This window comes from Solanum verrucosum, unplaced genomic scaffold, assembly GCF_900185275.1.
Source record: "Solanum verrucosum unplaced genomic scaffold, falcon-dt-bn FXZP01000028.1, whole genome shotgun sequence".
Taxonomy (NCBI): Eukaryota; Viridiplantae; Streptophyta; class Magnoliopsida; order Solanales; family Solanaceae; genus Solanum; species Solanum verrucosum.
The window spans coordinates 399,021-420,987 of record NW_026020183.1 but is presented as its reverse complement, the minus strand read 5'-3'; the positions used below and the strand labels follow the sequence as shown (position 1 = coordinate 420,987).

General features: G+C 33.1%; 2 protein-coding genes across 2 annotated transcripts; both read left to right on the top strand.

The window, feature by feature from the left end:
- Window positions 1–2,325: 2,325 nt before the first annotated feature.
- On the top strand, window positions 2,326–4,321 carry LOC125829275 (uncharacterized). Its single transcript, XM_049508525.1, has 2 exons — window positions 2,326–2,664; window positions 4,160–4,321. The coding sequence occupies exons 1-2, from the start codon at window positions 2,326–2,328 to the stop codon at window positions 4,319–4,321; spliced, it is 501 nt and encodes a 166-aa protein (XP_049364482.1).
- A 16,614-nt stretch (window positions 4,322–20,935) lies between these two features.
- Window positions 20,936–21,534, top strand: LOC125829260 (nuclear transcription factor Y subunit C-2). The gene has a single exon (XM_049508511.1). The coding sequence runs from the start codon at window positions 20,965–20,967 to the stop codon at window positions 21,409–21,411; it is 447 nt and encodes a 148-aa protein (XP_049364468.1). The 5' UTR covers window positions 20,936–20,964; the 3' UTR covers window positions 21,412–21,534.
- Window positions 21,535–21,967: the final 433 nt, after the last annotated feature.

Genomic DNA, 21,967 nt, shown 5'->3' with positions numbered 1-21,967 from the left:
TATTTTCACCCTCTAAGATATTGGAACCTGCACTTTGGCTAGACACCCCCACACTTTAAAATATTTCAAGTTGGGGTTTCTACCTTTCCATTTCTCATATCGAATAACATGTGTCTTGGTGTGAGGCACTCTATTGAACATTCGATTTGTTGTAAGGATAGCTTCTCCCCCCCCCCCCTCCCCCCACAAGTTTTGTGGTAAACCTGAACTTATAAGTAAGGCATTCATCACTTTCGTTAAAAGTTTGGTTTTTTTTTTCCGCAATTCCATTAAATTGAGGAGAATAAGGAGCAGTAGTTTGATGAATGATTCCATTTTCCAAACATATTTCTACAAATGAAGATTCATCTTCTCCACCTCTATCACTTCTGATCATTTTAATCTTTTTATCCAACTGATTTTCAACTTCAGTTTTATATTGCCTAAATGCATCTATTGTTTTATCCTTACCATTTAGCAAAAAGACATAACAGTATCTAGTGCAATTGTCAATAAAAGTTATGAAATACTTTTTTCCACCACGTGATGGTGTTGACTTCATGTTACAAATGTCAATGTGAATTAGTTCTAAGGGGTATAAATTCCTTTCGACAAATTTATAAGGATGCTTAGCATACGTAGATTCAACGCAAACTTGACATTTTGATTTATTGCACTTAAATCTAGGCAAAACATTTAAGTTAATCAGTTTTTGCAAGATTTTGTTATTGATGTGTCCCAAACGTTCATGCCATAAACATTTAGACTCAAGCAAGTAAGAAAAAACATAATCTTTATTCATATCAACTGCAATTACATTGAGTTTGAAGAGGCCCTCAGTGAGGTAACATTTTTCTACATACATCTCATTCTTACTTACTACAACTTTATCAGAAACAAATACACATTTGAATCCATTTCTTCGTAAGAACTGGTATAGAAACTAAGTTCTTTCACAATTTCGAAACATACAAGACCTTGTTCAAAGTCACCACCTTGCCCGATGTCATCTTTAAGTGGACCTTGCCAGTTCCTTCAACCTTTGCAGCAGCGGAGTTCGCCATAAACAACTTCTCGTCTGCTGGTGTTGGAGTATATGATGCAAATAATTCTTTGTAGGCACAAACATGGCACGAGGCACCAGAATCTATCCACCATTCTCTTGGATTTCCAACCAAGTTGCATTCTAAAAGCATTGCACAGAGACCGTCTATCTCTTCTTTGGATTCAGCCAAATTTGCTTGATCTTTCTTTTTGTCCTTCTTGGGACCCCGACATTCAGTAGCCCTATGACTATGTTTGCCACAATTGAAACAGTTTCCATTGAATTTCTTCTTAGGAGGATTGCTCTTTGGACCAGATGTTTTTTTTTCTTTTCTTTGATTTTGAGGGGTTTTCTAAATATTGTTGAATTACCACATGACCTCTTTTCTGCGGCCTTGTTATCTTCTTATATTCTTAGCCTTACCATGAGATCTTCAACAGTCTTCTCCTTGTGTTTATGTTTCAAGTAGTTTTTGAAGTCCTTCCACAATGGAGGTAACTTCTCAATGGCCGCCACTTGAAAAGCATCATTCACAATCAATCCTACATTAAAGATTATGTGAGTATTAAGAATAGACTAACTATGTTCAATATAGGCATTAAATAAATTTATACATTCAGCAAGGAGATCATGGATTATGACCTGCAGTTCTTAAACTTGGGTGACGACGATTTTACTGTATATCATCTTATAGTCCAAAAATTTTGCCACAATGAACTTCTTCATTTCGGCATCCTCTGTTTTGTACTTCTTTTCTAAAGCATCCCAGAGTTCTTTTGAGGTCTTGACACTGTTGTACACATTGTACATATCATCTTACAGGCCACTCAGAATAAAGTTTTTACACAAAAAATCTGAGTGTTTCCATGCTTCTATCACCAAGAATCGTTCTTCGGCCGGAGTTTCATTCGACAGAACAGGAACGTTATCACTAATGAACCTCTGCAGACTCAACGTAGTCAGATAGAAGAACATTTTCTACTGCCATCTTTTGAAGTCGACTCTAGAAAACTTTGCAGGTTTCTCAACCAGTGCATGGGTAGCACTTGAACGATTGTGTGCAATCGATGTTGTTGCAACACTCTCTATTCCAACATTTACTTGACTTGAATTTGTCATTTTTCTGTCACAAATGACAGACAATTTAGTATGTGAAATACTAACAGTAAAAGAGTAAATCATTACACAGCCTGTTTCTGATTTAATGATAAAGTTTTTATATTTTTTTAATAATTAATAGAATGAATTTTAAAATTCAAATAGAGTAGAAATGTCCTCTGTTTTAAAATAGAGACCTACATATGGTGTTCATTGACCTTGAAAAGGCCTATGACAAAGTACCGAGGAATGTCCTTTGGAGGTGCTTGGAGGCTAAAGGTGTCCCGATGATTTATATTAGGGCGATAAAGGACATGTACGGTGGAGCCAAGACTCGGGTTAGAACGGTTGGAGGTGACTCGGAACATTTCCCAGCTGAGATGGGGCTGCACCAAGGATCAGTCCTTAGCCTATTTCTATTTGCTTTGGTGATGGATGAGTTGACGCGGTCTATTCAGGAGAGGGTCCCATGGTGTATGTTATTTGCGGATGACATAGTACTGATTGATGAGACGCGGGACAGAGTTAGTGCGAGGTTGGAGGTGTGGAGACAAACGCTGGAGTCCAAAGGGTTCAGGTTGAGTAGGACCAAAACAGAATATTTGGGGTGCAAATTTAGTGATGCGTTAGATGAGGCAGATGTGGATGTGAGACTAGCCACACAGATCATCCCCAAGAAAGAAAGTTTTAAGAATCTTGGGTCTGTAATTCAAGGGAGTGGCGACATCGATGATGATGTCACACATCGCATTGGGGTTGCTTGGATGAAATTGAGGCTTGCCTCTGGAGTCTTGTGTGATAAGAAAATTCCACCTAGACTTAAAGGTAAGTTTTACAGAGTGGTAGTTAGACCGGCCTTGTTGTATGGAGCGGAGTGTTGGCCAGTCAAGAACTCACATGTCCAGAAAATTCATGATGCGGAGATGAGGATGTTGAGATGGATGTGTGGGCACACTAGGAGTGATAAGATTAGAAATGAAGTTATCCGGGAGAAGGTAGGAGTGGCCTCTGTGGTGGACATGCTGAGGGAAGCGAGATTGAGATGGTTTGGACATGTGAAGAGACGATGCGCAGACGCCCCAGTGAGGAGGTGTGAGGGGCTGGTTGTAGATGGTACGCGGAGGGGTAGAGGTAGGCCTAAGAAGTATTGGGGAGAGGTGATTAGACAAGACTTGGCTCAGCTTCGCATTACCGAAGACATGACTCTAGATAGGAAGGAGTGGAGGTCGTGTATTAAGGTTGAAGGTTAGTAGGGCTAGCGTGTTGTCCTCTCTTGAGAGGGTATGGGTTGTTAGTGTTTGTAGTAGTCCTAGCCTTGCACTTGTAGTTCCTGTCTGTGTTACCTACAGCCTTTTGTTGTTTACTGCATTTCACTTATCGCATTGTTCTTTGGATGTTATTGTCTCCTTTGTTGATTATATACTTTCTTTCTTATTGGATTTTATGTTTTATACATTGTTTTCCTCGCCTTTTACTTGGATTTGATGTACTTGAGCTGAAGGTCTCTTGGAAACAGCCTCTCTACCTCTACGAGGTAGTGGCGAGGTCTGCGTACACTCTACCCTCCCCAGATCCCACCTAGTGGGATTTCACTGGGTATGTTGTTGTTGTTGTAAATAGAGTAGAAAACCATAAAAGATTTTAATCTCCAAAAACCTCAAACACAGAAACCAAATTAAATTTCTTAAGCTTGTTATCTCCTATATTCAAGTTTGGAAAAAACAAATATAGAAAAAAGATGAAACAGAGAGAAAATAAAAATTCGAGTCCACAGAACCCACTGTGTTTCCTTGAGAAATTTAATCCCCTCAAGTACCCGAGGTTAAAAATAATTCCTCCCAAGATAAAACAGATTAACTATTAGAGAAGTAGCGGTACCTCAAACTTCACTAATTTCAACAAACACAAGAACAACAACGAGAGCACACATAGACTCGATCGATCGACAATTTTATTTTTGTAAGAAAATGTATGTAGAAAGGAAAAAATTTCAGTGTTGAAAAACGAAAAAGACTCTCTATTTATGGCCACTTGCAGCAAGGAACGCGTCTGTTCGGACCATGGTGTGAACGTATCTGTTCAGACATGTCTTTCCAGAACGTTGTGTCTTTTGGAAAAAATAACGTCTTTTCGGAAGGAGCAGATCCCTTCAGACGACTTTACCGTTACACGCAAATTTCAAACAATTCTGTTACGTGAAATTAATTCTATTAATTAACTAACATTCTGAGTTAATTTATAAGAAAAAGGAAATCAATTAATGAGATTGATTAAATAAATTTTGTCCAAAAATATTATCAATCAATTGCCGAAACCGAGGCCGAGCGAGCGATGACGACAGCGTGAGGAGCACCTTCTTCTTAACCTTTTAAGAACTAAAGGAAGTGTTTCATATTATAAGGACAACAATTTTCCTTTCTTCTACCAATATGGGAGAAATGACTTTTCATCTTCAAAGACTTTTCATTTGAAATGACTTTTTCATTTTCCCTCCAAATTGGTTCCCCCACTTTTTCCATGTTCTCTTCTTATTTCCATTTCACACCTTGCTAAAACTCAACAACGAGTAAGAAAATATTTTCTTAAGAAGTGGAGTAATAATAATGCTCATATGATTATTGGACAAAAGAAAAGATTTTCTTAAAAATAAAATAAATTCAATGATTGAATAGTGTAGGCCACCACCATTTAAGTACTATGTCAAGCATCGAATGGATAAATCATACGAACATATATCCTCCTTCATCTATTTTACAACTTGATTTGACCAATCAAAAAAACCAATTAAAGTTACTTGGACCAAAAAACAAAAGAAAAGAAAAGGCTCTAGAAAGGTAATCCACAATTGTTTTAAATTGTTTTTTCCATAGAAGATCAACCAGACCATTTTTCTCCCAATAACAATGAAAATCATGAACTAGCATGACATAAATGTTATCACATATGAACATATAATCAAGTTATCTTAACATTAGATGCAAGTAGGTTTTTGATGTCAATTATTAGAAAATATGTGCGGAAGTATTTTAGAAACATATTGTTTATATGAATAATATATATATCCTAAAATACATATTAACATCTAATTAGAATATATAAACTTGATGAAATTTAATTCAAAAAATATTTCTCAAAGCGTAGGCAAAATCTTCAAATAAATTCATAAGTGTGATATCAATTCTGCAGTCTTTTATAATAATTGTAAATTAATCGTCGGACGCTTTCAATATTCGGATGGACAAGTAGGGTGGAAAAACTCATTATTCTTCTTCGACATTAGAAAGAACCTATATACAGGCCTTTTTTTATCCGGTCCAAAACCCAGACAAAAATGAGTGTCTTTCCCTTTTTCACCAAGAAATAAGATTTTGAATACTAATTAAATTATATGAGCATGATAGGGGCCAAAAAATTAATTAGCAAGGTTCCATATTGTGGAAATACTTTGAAAATATGATTTGAATTATTTTTACCAAATTAAATTACAAATCATTTCACTATAATTCGTAATTGAATACTTCATTTATATTTTGATATTTTTCATTAAACACTTGTGTAATTCCCCATATTAAGACTGCATATTATAATCAATAAATTAAATTACTGACAAATAATTCACTATTAATTTTCTTTAGAGCACTGCTTAACTTACTTCATATGTCGAATTCATAAATTTTCTTGAAAGGTTTGACACAATGCAAACTTCTAAGCTTTTCAAAAAGATGTATGATCAATCTCTATATCGAGACATGAATTTCATTAATTAACTAATTATTTCACCAATATATATTATTATCATCCCATACATATTGATCAATCTCAGGATTTCACATTTTAATAAATCAAAACGATAATTAGCATATACAACTCAAAATAGTAATATCATGATTGAGAATATGAGTATGTATATAACAATTTTGGAGAATATGTTTTTGTCAGTCAATCTAAAACCTCTATCTCTACTAGTTCCGTTCAATACATACAAAATGCGCTAGCACAAATAACATAATCAAGATAATTGTATTTCATTTTGTGATATAAACATATCGATAATTTGTCCAATTTTCATCTTAAATTGTAAAGTTAAAACTTTATATTTATAAGAACCGATAATTTAATCTCACTGTATAATCTAAAACTATATACACCAAACTATCTATCATATAAGTAAATAAATGACACATAAGCACCTAAATGGTCTATTAAATCTTTTATTAAAATATTTTAAATAAATACTTTATAACAAATACTTTTATCTAAATATATACTTATATAATAATATATATCCAACAATATATATACATATCATTGATGTATGGGATTTGGAACTAACATAACAACAACATAATCTTGAGAAACATGATCTTGAATACACAATTCTATGATAGTGATAGCGGACGCGTGGCTAGATTTCACACGCAAAATCTCAGCCCTTTTATTTATATTATATCTATCATCTTTACTAATTAAAAGAATATACATATAGCTATGTTCCAAATAAATATATAAAGTTTATTCCACTAACTTTTTTACATGATGAGCAAAGGATTATTCTAGATAGCTATTAGACGAAAGAAACATATAATGGCATGTTAAACTATTGTAATGCAAAGTCTTTGATGAAATCCACCAATAATCGTACGAGACCAAAAAGTTGTGGTATTTTGGACAAGAGTAATTGTATGCATGCACTCACAATCGTCTATGTTTTTTTGGTTTACGGGTTCGGAAGAACTGTTTTTTAGATTTTTTATTTGTATTAGAAAATTAAACAAATATATATGTACATTAGTTTGTGGACATCTTAACAGAACTCTTTGATGGCTTAGTGGTAAGAAAGGGATTGTGGAAATGCATTTCATTAATAGATTGATCAACTTTACTATTTTGCTCTTTGTTTATATTAACTAGCTTTTTGAAAAAAGAAATTCTTAGATCTTTAAAATTTGTTTAAACTTCCAAAAGCTATATTGATTATAGGGGTAAAATGAAAAAAATAATTATTTCTATCTTAATTTAGTAAGTAATCAAGTAATATAAAACAAATATTTTTAATAAGATAACGAAGAAAGTAAAATTTATTTGCAATAATAGGTAACTCTTTAAATGTAATATGACATGCTAATCTGGAAAATAAAGAAAACATGTTATGCAAGGTATAATGCATGCTAATTTTATTTTTTACAATTAAAAATTCTTCTTTATATATAAAAGCCGCTTGGGAAGCAGTTGGCAGTTGTCATGCCAATTTGTTGTTTAAAGGCTATTTTGGTCATTTCAGGTAAAATAGTTATTTTTCTATTTTAATTTAATTGTTTTTCTTTTTCATTCGTTATATATTTAAAAAAAATACATAAAAGTACTATTAATATAAATTGGGACAGAAGAAGTAACATATATTATTTAAAATAACGTAAAATGTATTATATAAATCACAATAATAAACAACTTAAAAATTTAAATACTACATACTATTTAAAGATGATATAAAAGTACTATAAATCATGACAACTGACAACTCAAAATATTTAAAAAAACATATAAAAAACAATTGATTGACGTTCGAAATTCTATCAGTGCTACATAAATTAGGCCAAATAAAAGTAACATCCATGATTTGAAATGACATAAGAAGTACTTTAAACTGCAATAATTAACAATTTAAAATTTTAGAAGACATATACAAAATATGGTTGATTCTTGAATTCTATGGTATCACATAAATTGAAACAGGGAGAGTAACATATATTATTTTAAAATTACGTAAAAAGTACTATAAATTACAATAATCAGCAACTCAAAATCTCCAAAAGTGATTTTTAAAAATTGATTGATTGTTCAAATTTTATGTGTATCATAAAAATTGAAACCAAAAGTACTCCTTCTTTATATGTCACTTTTCGGGTTATGAGGTTCAAATAAGTACTCCCTCCGTTCCATTTTATATGTCACCTCTTTACTTTGCACTTGCATTAAGAATGATGTAACTTTAATCTTCTACCCTTATTTAATGTTTTCTTAAGTCAATTTTATAATAAATGATGAATACATTTTCAAGATTAATTAACTACTCTATCAAGGGTATAATAGGCAAAATACGGTAATTTATGCATAAATTTTATAAAATGACAAGTATTGTGGTCCAACTATTTATAGAAAGGGATGTCATATAAAATGGGACGGAGGGAGTATATCTTTGATCGTAATTTTTTCATACATCTTTTAAATATTTTTAAATTATCAATTGTGACTTCAAATATTTTTTACGTAATTTTAAAAAAAAAAAAACTATTTCAAAAAACTTAAATTTTCATGCCCAAATTTCACGATCAAACTTAAATTGTTTGACTCTCGAAATTCGAACGTTACCACATAAATTGAGACTAAGGAAATAATATATATTGGGCATGTGCTACTACAAACTCTGTATCTAATATTCCCTCCGTCTCTTTTTACTTGTCAGATTTTGACTTGACATACCTATAAGAAAAGAAAAGAATGATTGATATAATGATTTTACCATTTTACCTCTATTAATTAATAGAGTCTTAAAACATATTTACTCACTGCATTTTTCAAAGACATTAACTCAATATTAATAAATTGAGGGTATAATAGAAAGAAAAAACTATTCTTTCTTGATTTGTCGATAATGATAAGTAAAAACAAATCAAATTAAAAAATATTTAACAAGTAAATAGAGACAGACAGAATATCAGTTGCACCCGATGATCTCACGTTATGCGTCTACAATCACAAAGTAATTATCTAAGAATGGATAAAGAGGTGCCACTCAATACTCAATAGAAAATGAAAATAAAAACAACTTTTCTTTTGAGCCAAATATACGATCTTTTAATTTTACTGCATAGACGTGTCTAGGTGCAACCGAAGAGACGATTGGTTCTAAAATTTAGCCAAAGTGGATACCCCACTTTACTATATAGTTTATTTGGATTGTAAATATAAGATATTTAATTAATTTGTGTAACTAGATTTGTTTCCACTAATAGTAGGGTATCATGGACGAATATGCCAGCTTGAAACGCACTTCATACTATTAAAAGAAAGCAATATGGTATAATGAGTTAGATAACCATAACTCACATTAAAATAAATAAATTTCCCCAATATTTTGGAAGGGAGAAGAAAAGCTATGGATCTTATGTTAAAGAGTTTGTTGATCTTAAAGAAGATTTCCCCCTCAATGATCCATGAGCAGTTTGTTGACTAATTTAGTCACATTAGTCTCTTGAAAGTTGTATTGTTTGGTTCCTTCATTTGACTTAAGTGGATGCGTCCATACTGGTTACTTTGTATAGATATTCTTCAAATATAGACCAATTATCAAAACAACCAATACATAACATGTACATGAAAGTTAAAGGCAGCACCACCAACAAGGGTTATGGTTGAACAATAATTAAGTACTCCTTCATCCTTAATCAGAAGTTTTGGATTCGAGTCTCTCTGGGGTACAAAGTCACGTTTGTTAGGAAGCGTTGTATCCAGGGGTGCAACTATAGCCATCCCAGGGTGTCCGGGTGTCCAGTTGGACACCCTTCGTTGAAAATTATATTGTATATATATGTCAAATTCTACATTTAAATGATATATATTTAAAGTTGGACACCCTTAACAAAAGTTATGCCTTTGGCGTAGTGATAATGAGTGTCCATTTGAATGAAGGAGTTTGAGTTTGATCCCAAATAGCACAATATTTTTTGTTTTATTTTGACAGCCACACACCATTATTTTTGGACACCCTTAATAAAAATCCTGGCTTCGGCTCCACCACTGGTTTCATCTCCCCATATGACTTCCCAGCACGAATTAATTTGGATTTAGTCGGACTCCAGTGTGGATACCAAACACTGGACACCGGGTGGAAAACCAAAAAATCTAAATTTAGGAAACCGAAAAAAAGTCAAAGGTGACTCAACTCTAAAATCTAAATAAACTTCATATTGTTGCAAAACATAAGCAATATGAGTAGAATGTAAAGATTATTTTATTCAAATGTCGTCCAGTGTCACTTACAAGTTACAATAATGAATGACAACCCTATTTATAGGTTGATAAATCACTTCAAAAGTCACTATGTTAAATCCCCAAATTAATATGTAGTACATTCTTATTCAAAATGATTCATAGAACCTAGGAAATAGGTATGCATGAATGTAAGTAGTTCATGTATTAACTCAATGGACAATCCACTCATTCAATGTATAACATATGTTTTTATTTTTAAAAAATCAAAATTTTAGATGCAAATATAATTACTTAATATCTTTTTTTATAATTGATTTTATCGAATACCTTCTTTTAATTATTAATTTTAGGTAAGAATTTATCAATTCAGTTGAAAATATCTTTTTACTAAGACAGTCATTATATGAATTGTTAAATTATGTATTTATTCTTTAAAACACATTTTTCTTTAATTCCCTCTAAGTGGTATTCACGCTTCAATTTTTATTTTTTTGGGTGCACCTTTCTCCTTTAAATATAGTTCTACTCAAAACTCAACTAACTCTTTAATTAGCTTTTAAAAGTTCATAACATATCAAGTGCTCACTGGAGGTCATAAGTTCAAAAATATAGGTCATTCAAATCAAAAGGGTTAGGCTTGTAGGGTGGTTTCTGCTGGGTTCAATTTGTACACACAAGTGTATATGGTCAAATAAGTAATATAGTAATTTTTATGAGCCAAATTATTGAACTGAAAGGACTTTTGACTAGTAAGTATCTAATTTTGTTTATAACTATAATTAAGTACAAGTGTGCAAAAAGAGTCCGAATATTGTTTTTAACTAAACAATTGCAATAAACAACTACGAAACTTAAATATCAACGATTTGAATTCGACTTGGGGTTCAATTCAATTATCAATAAATTGGGAAATTCTAGGGCTACGGTTTTACTATAAATTCATGCAAAAAAAATTTCACTTTAGACTCCATTTAGTTAGCATGTTACTGATCACTTACGAGTTTAATAATACGATTATGGTCTTTCGAACCTCAAACCGTCTTTTAAAATTGATAACTTAACTACATCATCAAACGAGATAGAATTTACCAACTACGAAGCATTATGCTCTCTTTTGTTTTCTTGATTAGCTAGGTAAACTAGGTATATCCCCATCCTAGATACAAATCAACTTTTATTTTCACAAAGAATGATCTTGATTTTTATGTTCCACGTTCTATCTCTCAATTCCTCTCCCGAGTTAAAAAAAAATGTATATCTCAATAGTGATCAAACATTAAAACAATGAAAATAAGAACACAAGAATAACTCATAATGATAACCAAACTTCATTTAAAGCTTCAATACTTAACATTATTCATAGCCGCAACTTAGAAAGATAGGATTTAGCTACTCATAATTCGATTCTCAAGGTTTAATTCTTCAAAATACATTAAATAATTAAAAGATGAAAAAGAGTAGAAAAAAAATCCTACAAATTGATGTAGTTTTTTCGCCCAAAAAGTGTGTTGCAAATCTGACTACCAAGTGAAATAAAATTTCACTCCCCGGCTTCGTGGCACGGAACCAAACATATTCCACTTTATTTAAGCTCCATTGCCACACGATTTCACCCTACCAAACGCATACTTACATTGGTTAACACAAAGACATGATTACAACTTAAACATGCAAATATAAGAAATTTTATTCTCAAACTTAGCCATATTATGAATTCAATCTTGACTTTTAGGCATATAATTTCTCAAAAAGTAGATCAATGGGGTAAACTAGGATACATGTAATTAGGTCTGTCAATGACATATATGAATTAAAAAAAAACATCTCTACACATCCTAGATTGAACAAGACCTCTCATTTTGCCTGCAAATGAAAGTCAAGAGGGGCGGGGCTGAATTAAATTTTCCTTTAGTCGACTTCCTGTAATGGCCAGTCGACTCACCTGCACGTTAGTAGAATAAATAAATAGTAATAATAACTTGCAGTAAGTAAATAACACAGAGTATTTTTATACTGGTTCGGATCACCGATGTGGTGCCTAGTCCAGTTCCCTTGGGTTACAAGGGTTTCCTTAAGAGCTTGTTGAGAACTTGGGTGTTACAGAATGTTACAATTAAGAGCCCCGTCTGATATGCAAATCAGATCTTCTTCTTCGACATAACCTCTAACCTACACTCATATCTTTCGTTCTCTTTTCTTTTCAATTGATCACTCAAGTGTGTACAAAGTTTTATGAAAGATAAAAGAAGATTACAATATAAGTTCAAGTGAAGTGCATACTTCACATCTAAGTTTGAGGGGGTATATATATATAAACAGACTTGTGCTCTTGTAAGGAAAACCCAAGGGAGTTATACTTTAATCAAGGATTTGAGGAATCCCTTGATTGAGACGATTTTCTGATATATGTCCATATTAGATATGTGCATGGTAAATCGCATTCCTTCCTTCTTGATAGATATGATTCGATTATGTGCTTGGCTGAAGGATTTATCCTGAATCTTTGGCTTGATCTTATTTCCTTTCTTCTCTTGATGGCTTGGCTCTATTCTTGGCCTGATTGATGATTCCTTGATCTGGTCCTATCAATCACGATTTGCTTGATTGATCTGCTACCAGCTTATTTGCTTGATTGATTTGCTGCCAGCTTTAGGCCTTCTGTTAATGATTCTTTAATCCCTTTGATTATGCCTTTCCGTTATGAAGTAATTGTAAGGATCAGAATATATTGCTTTCCATGTTGGTGTTGTTTTGCTTGGATCCTTTCCTTATTTGATCTACATGCCTGCGAGAATTGTGAGTAGTGTGTTAAGTGTCATTTATCAGAATTCACATAACATTAAGAAGCTAACAATCTCCCCCTTTTGATAATGACAATTAATTCACAATTTTAAATGGAGTGTGGAGAGACAATGATACTTCCCTGAGATATGGCAGTATGGGTAGCTCCCCCTATATATGTGGCTCCCCCTTCCTTGAAGGCTTCATGAATGTGTCGAACTTTGAACTTGGTTCCCCTGTCTTAAAATTGTGGTGGCAAATTTTCTCCCCTTTTGGCATAATCGAAAAGAACAAAACACCAAATATAAGCAGAAACATGTAAAGGCAACTTAAAGAGTAATGCCAAGAAACCTGGTACTTAATTAATAAATAAGGTAATGCCAAGACATTTTTGAAGGAAACAAAATATTTCCTCAAGTAAAGGTTTTGTAAAGATATCGGCTAACTGAATCTCAGAATCAACAAATTCAAGCACAAAATCACCATTTTCAACATGATCACAAATAAAATGATGCTTGATATCTATGTGTTTAGCTCTAGAATGATGCACGGTATATTTAGATAGACTAATAGCACTAGTATTATCGCAAAAAATAGGTACTCCCTCAAAGGATAAATCATAGTCGAGAAGTTGATGCATCATCCAAAGTAGTTGAGTGCCACAACTTCCAACTACCAAATACTCAAATTCATTAGTTGAGAGGACAACGGAGATTTGTTTCTTACTATGCTAGGAAATAAGAGATTTTCCCAAAAATTGGCATGTTCCACTAGTGCTTTTTCTGTCATTTTTATCACCTGCAAAGTTAGCATCTGAATATCCAATTAAATCAAAACTTTCAGAAAAAGGATACCATAACCCACATCAGAGGTTCCAATCTAATGAGATATCGAATGATTCGTTTCATAACGGTGAGATGAGATTCCTTTGCAGCGGATTGAAATCATGCGCATTTGCAAACGCTGGACATGATGTCTGGTCGACTAGTAGTGAGATATAATAGAGACCCGATCATTCCTCGATAAAGTTTTTTGTCAACTGCTTTTCCTGTTGTATCGGATTCTAGACAAGTGGAGGGACTCATGGGAGTTCCAAAGGCTTTACCCTTTTCCATTCCAAACTTTTTGATCTACTCTTTTGCATACTTACCTTGATTTATAAAAATTCCTTTATCTGACTGCTTAATTTGAAGACCGAGAAAGAATGAGAGCTCACCCATAAGACTCATTTCAAATTCACCTTTCATGAGATTTGCAAAATTCTCACAAAGAGAAGGATTAGAGCTAGCTTTATTCCGAATAACCTTTCCATTTTCGTTCAATTTGTTGCGAAATACCCACTTGGTTCCTATTACTGAACAGTTCTTAGGTCTTTCAATAAGAGTCCACACTCGATTCTTTTCGAATTGATCAAGTTCTTCTTTCATTACTGTATCCATGACTCATCTTTCATTGCTTCATTAATTTGTTTTAGTTCCATTTGGGATATGAGAACCAATGAAGCTTGTTTCTTGAGAGAGGACATTGTCTGGATTTTGTCATCTAGTTTTCCCAGAATGAAGTTTTCAGGATAGTGGACATTGTGTCTCCATTCCCTGGGAATATTTACTTTGTCAGCTGGAGTAGTCGACTCTGCTTCTGCAGTAGCTGGCTTTTCAGTGAGATTTCCAATGGACACTTTTGGAATATCTTTTGCTGGTTTGAATGAATCAATTTCATCCTCGCCTGCTTCACTTTCCTGTATTCTTATATTAGTGTCATCAAATACCACATGAACAGATTCTTCAACACTCAAAGTTCTTTTATTAAAAACACGAAAGGCCCGGCTAATGGAAGCATAACCTAGAAAAATACCTTCGTCACTTCTTAGATCGAACTTACCAAGATTATTCTTATCGTTATTGTGGATGAAGTATTTTCATCCAAACAGATGAAAGTAGTTGATGTTCGGTTTATTACCTCTCCATAGTTCATATGGAGTCTTCTTTAGTATAGGTCTGCTAAGACACCTGTTAAGAATGTGACAAGCAGTACTTACAGCTTCTGCCCAAAAATGATCGAGAAGATTTCGATCGAGAAGCATAGTTCTTGTTGTATCTTGTAGTGAGCGATTTTTTCTTTCTGCAACCCCATTTTGTTGAGGTTATCTGGGTGAAGAGAAGTTTTGAGTGAAACCATTTTGAGCGCATAATTCTTCAAAAGCTTTATTCTCGAATTCACCACCATGATCACTATGAATTGTTGTGATGAAGTAACTTGTATCTCTTTGAATTTTTCTGCAAAAACTTCAAAGTTAGCAAGAGCTTCATTTTTATGAGTGAGAAAAATTATCCATGTGAACCTTGAGAAGTCATCAACAATTACGAGTGCATATTGTTTACCTCCAATGCTAGTAGTTCGAGTAGGACCAAACAGATCCATGTGAAAGAGCTGAAGGGGTTTAAAAGTACTTACAATATCTTTTCCTTTAAAGGATGAATGAGTTTGCTTACCCATTTGACATGCGTCATAAATATGATCTTTCTCAAACTTTAGTTTAGGCAGACCAATGACTAGTTCAAGTCTAGAAAGTTTTTCAAGAGCATGCATACTTGTGTGTCCAAGCTTTCGATGACATATCCAAGGATCACTTGAGATTGCAGTAAGAGATGGAAAATCAACGTTATTTAAAACATATATGTTATTAACTCAATCTCCGATAAGAGTTAGCTTTTTCTCAGGATGTTTGATGATGCAGCTGGCTGTGTTGAAAGTAACTTGAAATCCAACATCACATAGTTGACTAATTCTGAGAAGGTTATGTTTGAGTCCCTCAACTAGATACACTTTGATTAGATTGCATGATGAGCTGAGTGTAATAGTCCCGACTCCAGTTACTTCCCCTTTAACATTGTCTTCAAATCTGACACATCCCCCATCTATTCTTTTTATAGTTTTGAAGTTTTCTTTCTTTCTGCACATATGTCTGAAGCATCCACTGTCAAGTACCCAAATTCCTTTTCTGTAGGTTTTCTTGGATTGCTCCTGCAAAACAATAAGATTAGTTTCTTTTAGGTACCCAAGCATTTTTGGGTCCTTGATGATTAGTAACTTTTGGTCTCCAAATCCACTTTCCAGAAGAATATTTTCTACAATTAAAATATTTGTGACCAAGATCACCGCAAGTGAAACAAATAATTTTAGTAGAAAATTTAGGAGAATAAGATTTAGAATTAGATCTATTTGAGATGTTGGAACTACAATTAGAAGAATTTCTTCTATAGATCGTAGTTCTGTTAGATCGGCCAGAACTATGACTTAGAGACTCTCTGATGTTGTTCAACTGCATTTTGACTTCCTCTAATTCTTTTGTTAGTAAGTCGACTTCAACCTGACTTGCTTCGAGAAGAATCTGCCAATCTTTCTTTTCTTGAGCGATTTTATTGTATTCGTCAATAACCTTCTGTAATTCATCAGCAACAATGTCCAAAAAATTTAGTAAGTCATTACAATTAGAACAATTAAAGGATCATACCTCACTTGTTTCACCTAGTGCCATGAAACATAGATTGACCATTTCATCATGATCATCTTCGGTTGTTTCTCCTTGATCCCATGCTCCGAGACTCTTAGGGTTCTCGTTTCTTCGATCGTTTCTTCTTCTCCGTTATGGGCAGTTTTGTTTGATATGTCCTGGTTTTCTACAGTTGTAGCAACGATCATCATTTCTTTTGAAATCATTGTTCTTAAAGTCCTGTTGAGGTCTCTGTCCTTTTTGTCTAAGCATTTGTCTCACTCCTCGATTTATAAGAGCCATTCCTTCGTCTTGATTTTCATGGACTTCTTCTCCAATTTTATTGTACTTGTTGATATGATTTTGTTCATAGGCCATCAAGTTGCCTCGAAGTTCATCGTATGTCATTTTCTGCAGATCTCCATCTTCAAGAATGGCAGCCTTAGTTTTCCAAGCTTTGGGAAGACTTCTAACAAATTTTCTAACTTGAAGTCCATTTGAATACACCATTCCAACTGATTTGAGTTCGCAGACAATTTTACTGAATCTTGAGAACATAGTTTCTACATTTTCATCTTCGGCCATTTTGAACAATTCATATTCATTTACTAGTGAACTGATTCGAGCCTCATTTACCTTGGTGGTTCCTTCATAAGTCACTTCTAGTTTGTCCCACATTTCTTTTATAGTTTCACATGTTGATATCTTGTAATAATAAGCTCCGCTCACTGCACAATATAACAAACTTATAGCTCTAACATTAGTTTGAATTACCTCTTGTTGTTCCTTAGTGATGTCAAATGATTCAGGATCAAATGGTTTTTCAGTGCCATTTTTGTCAGTCAGTCCAGGAATAGGCTTTGGTCCGTTCTTGATAACTATCCATGCTTGGTGATCATTTGAAGAGACAAAGATTTTGAACTTGTCTTTCCAGTGAGAGTAATGTTGTCCATTGAAGTATGGTGGTCGGTGTGAAGAATGTCCATCTTGAAGTAGAGCACCATGAATCTGATAGTGTGCCAGTGGATCTTTGCTCACGTGTGGTTAAACACTTAAAAGGTGAGACCTACTCTAACACCAATTGAAAGTCAAGAGGGAGGGGGTGAATTAAAATTTCCTTTAGTCGACTTCCTGTAATGGCCAATCGACTCACCTGCATGTTAGTAGAATAAATAAACAGTAATAATAACTTGCAGTAAGTAAATAACACATAGTGTATTTATACTAGTTCGGATCACCGATGTGTTGCCTAGTCCAGTCCCCTTGGATTACAAGGGTTTCCTTAAGAGTTTGTTGAGAACTTGGGTGTTACTGAATGTTACAATTAACAGCCCCGTCTGACATGCAAATCAGATCTTCTTCTTCGACACAACTTCTACCTGTATAACCTACACTCAGATTTCTCTTTCTCTTTTCTTTTCAATTGTTCACTCAAGTGTGTACAAAGTTTTATGAAAGATAAAAGAAGATTACAATATAAGTTCAAGTAAAGTTCATACTTCACATCTAAGTTTGAGCGGGGGGGTATATATATGAACATACTTGTGCTCTTGTAAGAAAAACCCAAGAGAGTTATACTTTAATCAAGGATTTGAGAAATCCCTTGATTGGGACAATTTTCTAATCCATGTCCATATTAGATATGTGCATGGTAAATCACATTCCTTCCTTCTTGACAGATATGATTCGATTTTGTGCTTGGCTGAAGGATTTATCTTGACTCTTTGGCTTGATTTGATTTTTTTTCTTCTCTTGATGGCTTGGCTCTATTGATGATTCCTTGATTTGTACCTATCAATCACGATTTTCTTGACTGATCTGCTGCCAGCTTATTTGCTTGATTGATTTGCTGCCAGCTTTAGGCCTTCTGTTAATGATTCTTTAATCCCTTTGATTATGCCTTTCCTTTATGAAGTAATTGTAAGGATTAGAATATATTCCTTTCCATGTTGGTGTTGTTTTGCTTGGATCCTTTCCTTATTGGATCTCCATGCCTGCGAGAATTGTGAGTAGTGTGTTAAGTGTCATTTATCAGAATTTACATAACATTAAGAAGCTAACAACAAACACTTGCAAAATTCTAGACATCAATCACATGCATTGAACATATTAAAAATTTCAGATGGCCCTGAGCTTCTGAATGTTATTGACTTTTTACTCATCATTAAAAATAGGTGAAACAACGTAAATCTACTTATTTAGATCATAATTACTAGTATTCACAGTAGTTTCAAATATTACTTTATGTATCACATTCGTTGGTTGGATACATCATGTATCTCGTATCCGCAAAATTGACAAAACAAGATACATGTTTAATTAAGGATTGTAACTAAAATGTTTAATTTAAGGAGGAAATCAATCCTTTAGCAACAACAAAGTGAACAACTTTTCTTTTTTGAAATTCGAATTTGTTTTTATGAATTTCGAGCTTCCTCTTCGAGATACACGTATTCGAAATATGTCAATAGTAGATACATTACAAACGTGTGTCTATTTATGTAGCATAACATAATTGCTCAATTAGTGGAGTAAATCACTCATTTAACAACTTTGAGTATCTGTTCTACCATAACAACTTCCTAAAAAATATCAAAACTTTCAAAATCATTTCCTTCTTTTTGTGAAAACTACCTAAAATAATGTACATTTCATGTTTCTACCAAAATTTAAATAACAATGTATCTCAAAATAAACACGTATATCTGAGATAAATAAAAATTAAAAGAATAATCATAAAAGCTAATACACATTTCTTGTATCTACATATACATAACTAACAATGCATCTAAATTAAAACATAATGTATACATGTAAATCAGATACATACGAAAATAATCAAACACATTGTAATAACATAACAAATACATATAATAATATTAAGATATTTTCTGAAGGTTATTTCTACTAAGGATGAAGCTTTCTTAAGGCTAATAGTTCTCTTGAGGCTTTGGAAGCTGATTGTATGTGGTTTGCTCTCTTCAATATATCCTGGTGTTTTTAGTGCTTCATCTTTTTTTCCTATTGTGTATGTTTTGGGACAGATACTGATGGAGTTGGAGATTGGAGGAGGTTGATGAGAGAGAAAGATATTTGATTGTTATTATAATGTAATTAATTGTGGAGTTTAAATGTAAAGATGATTAATCAATCTTAATTTTAAGGAATATGATATTTGATTGTATCTTTAATATAAATAGTATAAAATATTAAAAGTGGTAATATATGTAACTGTTTGAATAAAGGTAAGATAAGAATATATGATAGTGATATATGTCTAATAATTTAGTTTATCCTTAAAAATATGTCACTGCATTAGATTTATTTAAAAATAATAATTAATCAACAGATATACATGCATATACAAAGATGAATTTGTATATTTGATTAATCTAAACTATGACATAGGTTTGTTGCATGGATATTTCCATTTTTAGTTCGCCAGATACATGTATCTGACACATCCAAATCATGTATCTTGAATACATGCGAAATACATATATGTAATTATGTATACTTAAAAATTAAATGGGTGTAAATCATGTGTATGATAACTTACAATTTTTGAGTAAATCATCACGAATTATATCTTTTCTTGAAAGATAATGAATTTTCACTAATACATCAAATTAAAATTTTAGTATTATTGTATTTGGACTAGAATTTACAAAATTGTATATGAATTATACCTTTTTAGCATATATCTGGAACTGATTTAATGTATCTAAATATTATTGTGTTTACTTATTATTTAAAATTGTATCTAGATTAGACTTTAATAAAAAAAAGATAAATTAAACTACAAATACATACATAAACAAAATTTATGTTGTATATGATTCATTGAAACTATGACAGAGTTTGTTGCATTGTTATTATATGAAACATTAAATTAAATGTATATGAACAACTTTATGAAGTATGTATCATAGTCATTGTATCATATATCATGTACACGTTCAATGTGTATCAAATACATAGTAGATATAAGTAATGAAATTGATCAGACACTAATAAATACATATTAGATACATTACAGAAGTATGCATCAAATACATGATGTAGTATCAGATACATAAAGTGTGTGTATATTTTAATGTAAAATGATGATAATGTCAAAATTACCGCCTTCATGAGCACTAGCAATAACAGTCTTAGAACTTGGTGGAGGGGGCTGGTTTTGGGGTAGGGGTTTCCCGGGCTGGGGGTTGGTTTAAGCCTTAAGGGTAGGTGTAAAATATATATATAAAAATTTAAAAATAAGAAAATTTAAGAATTTAAATTTATCGGGTACAAAGTACGGGGCAAGTCAAGAAAAAAATATTGAAGAATGAAGTAATTTTTCTTAACTTTTGAAAGGAAAGTCATTTTTTCGTTAAATTTTTAAAAAATGAGTTAATTTGAATAACCTTTTGTTTGAATCATTTAAACCAACCGAAGGTGAGAAATAAAAAATATTTTCCTTCCTGCCAAACACACCTGATTTTCCCCAAATCTGGTTAGGCGGCAAGGCAAAAACACATTCCCGCCAAATTCAGAAGGCGTTAAAACCCAATGTTGACTTCAGTTGTCTTCGATGACCAGAGCTTTCGATACAATGGCCGGAGAGGATGAAGAAGGAACCTCCACCGTCGCTGTCGCCGTCGCCGGAGAGACCCACCAACTCCAGATTCCGATAAGCCGAGTGAAGAAAATCATGAAACTGGACCAGGACATCAACAAGATAAACTCAGAAGCCCTACATCTCATCGCTAGTTCCACCGAGCTTTTCCTTGAATTACTTGCAGAAAAATCTGCACAAGTCGCTCTGGAGAAGAAGAGAAAAACCATAAAGCTCGAGCATTTAAGAGTTGCCGTAAAAAGGCATCAACCTACTAGCGATTTCCTTCTCGATTCGCTTCCCATGCCTTCACAGCCATCGGATCGGTCTCCAAAGGTTCAAAGTCGTCCTCGATCATCGACAGATAAGCCACTTCCTTCCGGAACTCGAAGAATTGAGGCATTCTTTCAGAAGTGCACTTAAAACTCTGTGTTTACATACTATTTTGAATGGTTGTGCGAAATTATTATATTCACATTCAGAGTAGAGCTTATGATTATAATTTGAAAAGAAATTGTTATTTTCCGTAGACTTGTGATTATGCATTGCCAGAGGCCAATCTATGATATTTGAGACATTAGTTGCTGATTTTCTCTTCATACTTGGATTGAGAGCTTTGTATGAATATGAACTGCCCATGTGAGCTCCTGGATGTTTTTCTAGATGGAATTAATACAATGGCCATTTTGATTTGATTGGATAATTCTAATAAGCCTTTATTGACATAATGATCCATACATGAGCATCCAGAACTTGAAAGTAGAATGAATTCCTTGTAAAATGAGGTTCATATAGAACTCTAAGATGTTCATGTATCCCATTAATTCATTCAACAATGCCTTCTAAAGATATTCTGGACTGGATGCTGCCAACTCTGTTTCACCTTCGTTACTTTTTGTTCTATCTTGCATTTCTCCATGGAATACTCGACCTTCCGGGACAATAAAGAAAGCTTGTAGCCATCATTAAATTACTTATG